Source organism: Bombus vosnesenskii, unplaced genomic scaffold, assembly GCF_011952255.1.
Source record: "Bombus vosnesenskii isolate JDL3184/JDL3185 unplaced genomic scaffold, Bvos_JDL3184-5_v1.1 scf7180000013263, whole genome shotgun sequence".
Taxonomy (NCBI): Eukaryota; Metazoa; Arthropoda; class Insecta; order Hymenoptera; family Apidae; genus Bombus; species Bombus vosnesenskii.
The window spans coordinates 2,222,378-2,229,872 of NW_022882923.1; the positions used below are offsets into that span (position 1 = coordinate 2,222,378).

Here is a 7,495-nt window from a genome sequence, read left to right on the forward strand (position 1 = left end):
ATTAATCTACAACGAGAAAATTCATATAAACGGTGTTCGCGTGATCAATATCCTATTTCAACGAAGTTCATGCTTCCCTACTTTACTTTTAGATGTTATAAATCATAATTATTTTGATCCTGAAACACTTTAATTAATAAATTTCAATTTGGCTAAATATAGAAAAATTAAGTTTGCTTCGTATCTCGTTTCCTGTATAGATACAGTATAATAGGAGTAGAATAACAACACGTCAGTATCCAATCATTAAGCAGACCTGAATTTTAAATAATAAATTTCATATTTAAAATAGCAGAAGATATTGACAATACCGTAAATGAAAATGACATTAGTCATAATGTGCATGAAATATTTATAACATAAAAGTATCGATTGTTCAGAATTTTAATTAGTCAGATTTAATATTATATTTGCATAATGTAGATTTTCTTTAATACATTAGGATAATTGAAGTTTATTTTTCATTTTAAATTTATTTTTCATTATTTACTTTTATTTAAAAAAATCATAATATAATATAATAATATAATAGATGTTTATGAAATTGACTTAATATTAACAACTACATAATAAAGTAATTTTAACATTTAACTACATTAATGAAATTATGTAACTTAACTGTAATTTATTACATCAAGCGGAATTAAAGAATCCATTAAATCCATCAAACGCATCATTACTCGTAATACTCTTAATTTTCATTGAGATGAATGTACTGCGATTAAATTGATGTACACTTAATTAATATGCGCCTTTAGATGCGTTCTATACCGCATGTTCTTCTTCGCGATCACTATTCAAGAACCGTTGTCGATAAACAATTCAGTAACAGTTCTGTGAATAACTTCGACATGCCATCTCGTCGTACGAAAACGTGTTCGAAATAAATAATTTGTCATTTTCTTCATGATTCACGGTATGTATGACACAGTATTACAAATATCCTTTTAAATACATTATATATAATTGTTCACATGAAAAACACTTATATCTATGTTTCTGTTCCAAAAATGGTTTCTTTTCTATAAAGAATAACTATGAGTCATAACACAGCGTGATTGAAATCTTTTGTTAGTGTTTAAACAACCTTAACTTTCATTTACTATGATGACTAATTTTTTCGAATTCAAAAGCCATGACAATTACTTCATTGTTGATTGGTTATAGTCCTAACCTTATAGGATAATAGTGTTTAAACTGACCACATATGATTTGTTTATTATGTCAAGAACAAACATTTTATTGATAATTTATATTATTTTTATGCAAAAAGTAAAATTTTTCATTCAAGTGTATACGTACATATAATGTAATAGTAACGTAGTCATTTCAAAACGATTCTACGGGGGGCGTATATAAATTAACACTGATCTGACGAAAGAGATACGTACGTTATCGTTTATATTTCTTTATCGGACATCCTTTTCCTCTACTTGGTAGTCGGAATAAAATAATTAATGCTAAAACGAAATTTCGGAAATAAAAAGTTATATCGCGTATAAAATTATTATTCGAGGAAATGACAGAATAATTAAAAATAGTATTTATTTACTAATTATTATATATAAAATATATTTTATTTAAGTAAAAAATATTTATTGTACATATTTTAATAATAAACTTATTATGGTCCACTTATAAATACCATAAATTATTTCCATGGTGGTTTTACCTTTTGTTGTTCTCCCTTTGTAGATATTTTCTGTGAAATTGGAATAAATTCACTATTGTCTTGAGTAATCTAGGGATGTAAAATATACTATATATTAGTGAAATTTTACCTAAATTATAATATTTCAAAATAATATGAAGTAGACCTATGTACCTACTTCTGATATAGGTTGCCACGCAATATTATCCTCATCTCTAATACTTGGTTCCTTTTTTAAATAATGTTTCCTTGGTACTTCTCTGCATAGTAAAGGTGAACTTGAAATATCTCCCGTAATTTTTGAAAATTCTTCCTTTGCTTGCTGCATCTCAGCAATCTAGGAAATATCAAATCTTATTTTACAGATATAGATATTAAAATCAACTAGAACTTACCAGCCTCACATATTTTCGGAGATCATCCTTAGATTTTTTCCTACTAGCTACTGGAGTTTCATCCAGTGATGTCATGGTACATTCACTTTGATCACGAAAATTTTGTGCATCAGTTACGTATGACATTAACTTTATTGGTTCCTGGGAAATCTTTGTATAGCAGTTTGGCATTGATTCAGACTTTCTTGGACCTCCTGATTCAAATAATTTTTCAGCATGAATTTTTTGGAGAGGAGTCAAATTTTCCATATTTTCCCCTATAAATCAATATAAATTATATTATGAGTAAACAATAAGTTACAATATAATAATTCTACCTGATATAATTCGTAAAGCTTGTTGCCATTGTTTCTGCATCACTGAATGAAGTTGTTCTGCAAGTTGAGATTTAGTAGCACGTTGAGAATTAAGTTGCGCTTCTAAAAAGGATGATTTCTGTAGAGCTTCTGCTAACTGAAGCTCACATAATCTTTTCTCTTCTTTATGTTTTTCCTCTAGTAAATTTATTTCTAATTTATGCCTGAATAAATTATAAGTAATAATTATATAATTAATGGTTTTCTTCAAGTGACTTGAAATATGCTTAAAAGAAATACATACTTATCTATAATGTCTTTAATTTTTCTAGCTGCACATTCAGCAATAACCTGTTGTCTAGTTTTTAATTCCTCAACAAATTCTGATTCAGCAGCATCAAGTTGAGTTTGAAATTCTTGTAATTTAGCTTTTACTACCTCATCAACTTGTTTCTGGTAAATTTCTTGTAATTCAGATCTAATTTTTTCCTTCTGCTCTACGAGATATCTTGTTTCATCTTTGGCTAATTTCTCGGCTTTTTTGGCATCGTCAAGAGTTGAAATCAGCGAAGTATTTTTTTGTTCTAGAATTAAATTTCTGTTATTTTCTTCTTTTAATTTTAGTTGTAAATTTTCTTTTTCTTGTTTGAGTACAGTCAATTCGGCTTCGCAAGTATCTAGAGCTTTATGAATGACATCCATTTCATTTCTAACTTCTCCACCTTTTAATCGTTCTTTGCCTAACTCTTTTTGAAGAGTCTTTAATGTTTCTTCAGATTGTTGATATTTTTCTACTAATTTATTATATTCTACTTTCAATTTTTCGTACCTATTTTCTGCTTCTTGTACAAACGATTTATAATTTTCCAATTCATCAGCATGATTTTTCAATAACTCTACCTTTTCCTTTGTTGCAATATCATTTTTTTCTTTATATCCAGCTGCAAGGTCTAAAGCTTTCGATAATTCACCTTCATAACGTTTTATCTGTGATTGAAATTCTGAAATCTCTAATTGATGTTTTTCTGTTACATTCTTAAGATTTGTTTGCAAAGCACTGTGTTCAATTTCTAACACATGCACTTGTTGCTTTAATTTGGACCATGCATTATGAAATTGTGTTATCAATTCATTTTTTTCATTATCTACTCTAAGTGCTACTGCTACCTTTTCTTGTTGTTCTAGCAATCGTTTTTGGAGTTCTTGAATTAAGTGTTCACAATGCTGTAAAAAGTTTCCTATTATTCAATAGAATAATTTATTTAAAATATATAAAAATTGACAAAATAAATTTTTATATACCTCTCGTCGGAATTTTTCTTCTTCTAATTTAATTCTGTGTAGTTCTTCTTGTGTTTTAGTACCATTATTTTCCCAGAAATCTGATAATGACAAAAGTCGTTGAGATTTTCTAGAATAAAAGTAAAATTATATTACTCCCGAAACTAAATTTTTTATTAAACACACACACAACAGATATGTAATTTTGTTTATAACAAAAATTACCTTGGAAAATATTCTGTATTTGTTGATGCATGAGAAATATTCTTAATAAGTGGTATATCATGTGTTTGCTTTATATATTTCACATTTCCATTGTGTTCAAAACTTTTGTAAGGTTCTGGCAAATATAATGCATTACATTCTGTACTTTTTGTTGCAGTATTACTTTGTATTAATTCATTATGCAATGAAGTATCTAACTTTTTATGCGTACTATACGTTTGAGTATTATGCATATCAATTATACTATTTACATTGTCTACATTTAAAGGGATTTGTTGAGTAATTGGTTCCCTCTTTTGTGCATCAGCTGTTTTAACAACTGACTTATCAATACTGCTTGAATTCATTGATTTATCTATACTTTCTACCTCTTCAGTCTTTGACACCTGATTTTGCATACTTTGTCCCCATGTTTTAAACTCTGAGATCATTTTATCAGTCTCATTCATGTGAAATGAATCAATATATGGCAAGGATATATCAGCAAAAACATCAGACTTTTTGTTAGATTTCAATAACAAAATATCATGACAGTCACTTGACTCATGTGGCTTAAATTCCAATTTTCGATTAACAGATTGTCTGTCTGCAGTCCTATAGTCTTTACTTCCAAGACTGTTGCTACTCTCATTAGATAATATACCATTTTGTTCCTTAAGATAATTATGCATGGAAACCCTGTTTATCCTTTTTGATAATTCTAATTCAGTAGCTTCCATCTCTTGAAGTAGTTCATCAACATCAGAGATCTCCATTTCTGGTATGTTAGTTTTAGAATGCGACTGCGGTTCTTCTGTTGTGCTAAGTAAAGTTGAGGTAGATGGCATTGAATGCAATTGATTGGAAGGAGATTTAATACATATATTATTTGTACGTTTACAATTTGCTGGATGAGAATGAAATTTCCCTCCTGGAGAATTAAACGTAACATGCGGAAAACCCACATTGCAAGCAGTAGGGGAAACCACCACAGAGGACTGGGACGTTAGAGAGTCATGCTTATTTTCATCGTGTTCATTAGCATTAGTTGCATTAGTACCCATAGACACAGAGAGACGATTCCCCAAGTTTATGTCATTCTGATGAGAATTATAGATATGGTTTGGTAATGAGTGACCATTAGGGGTTGATGGAACAGACAAGGATTGACGAGGTTTTACAGGTGTATTTTGTAAGCTACAGTTTTCACTCACAGAAAATTTAGTTTTGGGTAATGTTTGCCTAAATTTGGCAACTGAATTACTCTGAATTTGTGATTCCAATGAATTATTTAGCAAAATAGCATCTAAGCTAGTATCTTTGGATTCGATAGCACAAACTCTGCTTTCTAGTGATTGCATATGCTCCACAAGTTCGGATATTACTCCAGTTTTTTTATTACTATAACAATCTTTCATTCGATCAGAATTAACATCCGATTCTGAAGATGACGACACAAGGAACAGATCAGGTGGAATTAAGAGCAAAACATCTGTATCATCAGAATCACTCATCATCCATTTAAATTTCCTTTCACCAAAGCAAATCAAATCCAATTATCGTATGTTCCCAAAAAATTCGTATGTACACAGTATTTACACAATATTTTATACATCCCTCCAAAACAGTAAAAAGTGTAAACAAAAGATTGAATTCACTACCTTATTCATTTAATATTAAAAGATGGTTATAAACTTCGACAGTATAGACAATTTGGAAGTGTTTTCAAACGATTGTCACTCATTTTCTATTTTACACCAAAAAATTACATTATGATACACATATTTTAAAAAATCCGTAAACTAACCAAACAAATATTCGAACAGATGCATTCGCATCATGTTTTAACTAAAAATACGTTGATGCCATCGACAGATGGCAGCACAATGCATTTTAAATTCTTTAAATTAATGTTTTTTGTAAAATAATTTATTTTCAATTCTTTTCTTTCATCGTATATATAAAAAAGTAAAAGATTGTTAAATAATTTACATATCAAATTTATTAAATTTGTTGTAGAAATCAATATGACATGATTTATAACTGAACTTTCAACTGAATATTTAATCTTTTTATTCATAAAGCTTTATCGTTTTCCGTTCTCCATTTATATTAGATATATATTTTATTTCCACTTTCCACTTTTCACTTTTCATTTTTCATTTTGTCACAAGAATGAAATATAAATTTATGCTACGTTCTATCCTTATGAAATCTATATGATATGTATGTGTAGAAATATACGAACTGGTCGTGAGAACTATTTATTCCCTGAAATTAATATTGTATTAGAAGAAAATGTTATGTTATTACAAGAAAAAAATGTTGGAAGAAATCTAATTATACTTCTTTGTATTCCAATATACCACACATCGAAAATAAAAAAAGAAATAAGAAACTAAAGAAAATAAGGAAATGAGATACTAAATTTTAAAATAATTGTTTGTTTATTTTATTTTACGTGCAGAAGAAATACAACTTGTTTCGGTCGTTACAATTATATTAAAAACGTTGGTCAGACGAAGCTAAACTAAATCATTTTCCTTTCTTTCACTTGAATATAGAAGAACGCAGAAAAAAGAAATAAATGTTCGAAAAATTCTTTTTAAAAACTTTGAATGTTTGATGATAACATAAAATTACTCTATCCAGCACAACGTACATCCGTACGGAGTCATTATGCTGGCTTTGCAGAATATAAAGCCGGAAACAATACGAAGTCCAATCATTCAACAAATTGTTGACGTTATTGTTTGCGATTCAAGAACGATAATCTTCGTGTTCGGTGTACATTTCGCGGCAATATTGTGGGGAACATCAAAGATGATTTCTCTGAAAAAAAAACGCAGATTACGCGATTCTGAACGTTCAAGAACGAGCTTCGGATCCATTTGGAAGTTCAGTACGTGGTGTAGGATTCCGAGGTTGCGTGGAATATTACTTTACGATTAGGTATCGAATTCGGTAGCACGATTCGATTCCGGGGTTGAACGCGGTTTGCTGAAGCTGTAACAGCCATTAACCTCATTTACTAACGAACTATAGCGATAATAAAGTGCTAATCCTTTCTTTCCATTCCTGTTCTCTAAACGAACGAGAATAAGGGACAGGGTGAAAGCATAAACGACGTTCTTATGATATAACTATATAGCTTGGCAACGATATACCTACATAGCCTGGCAACGATCAATTTACACGAATACAGCTAACGAGATTCGTATCAAATTCGCTCGTAATTAACTTGAATTAGTTACTAAAAAGTTATATCATATTTCGATCATTTCATTTTAGGAACTTACGTACCTGCGTAACGACGGGTTCTTTTAATTCTTCGTTTGCTTTTCATGATTCTGTCTACTACAACTCTTGTAAATGCTAATAAAATTTGATACTTTTTACACGGTATTAATAATCTCTCTTTTGTGTGTTTAATATATGGTAAACGTATTTCGCGTAGCTATATCTATACAGTGCAAACAATCCCACGTCCTCTTCCATATCCCTGATATCGTTCTTAGTCGTTTAGTTTCCCCCACGATGCGAAGAACGGTATGCGGGTCAATCGACCCGATCAACTGCTTCAACTTTTGTTATACGTTAATGTTTCTTCAAGTTTCTGAAGTTGTCATTCGTCGTATCTCTTGAATTATTGATTCTACGACTAAAAG

The 7,495-nt window shown here is 29.8% G+C and overlaps 1 protein-coding gene across 2 annotated transcripts; it reads right to left on the reverse strand.

Annotated features, from left to right (window-relative positions):
• Positions 1-1,579: 1,579 nt before the first annotated feature.
• Positions 1,580-5,683, reverse strand: LOC117232064 (thyroid receptor-interacting protein 11-like). 2 transcript variants are annotated; one of them, XM_033491208.1, is made up of 7 exons: positions 3,849-5,344; positions 3,645-3,753; positions 2,647-3,566; positions 2,364-2,566; positions 2,047-2,303; positions 1,830-1,988; positions 1,580-1,741 (listed from the first exon to the last, which is right to left on the reverse strand). In XM_033491208.1, the coding sequence occupies exons 1-7, from the start codon at positions 5,342-5,344 to the stop codon at positions 1,652-1,654; spliced, it is 3,234 nt and encodes a 1,077-aa protein (XP_033347099.1). In that variant the 3' UTR covers positions 1,580-1,651. The 2 variants fall into 2 exon arrangements, with proteins under 2 accessions (XP_033347099.1, XP_033347106.1); XM_033491215.1 differs by having other exon boundaries at positions 1,602-1,741; positions 1,826-1,988; positions 3,849-5,683.
• Positions 5,684-7,495: the final 1,812 nt, after the last annotated feature.

What these genes read in the sequence shown, in the direction of transcription:
- LOC117232064 (XM_033491208.1), bottom strand. Translation starts at nt 5,344, where the DNA reads ATGATGAGTGATTCTGATGATACAGATGTTTTGCTCTTAATTCCACCT. An exon ending in AATACAGAATATTTTCCAAG is followed by an intron (nt 3,754 to 3,848) that starts GTAATTTTTGTT and finishes CTTTTATTCTAG; the next exon opens with AAAATCTCAACGACTTTTGT. An exon ending in TCCGAAAATATGTGAGGCTG is followed by an intron (nt 1,989 to 2,046) that starts GTAAGTTCTAGT and finishes GATATTTCCTAG; the next exon opens with ATTGCTGAGATGCAGCAAGC.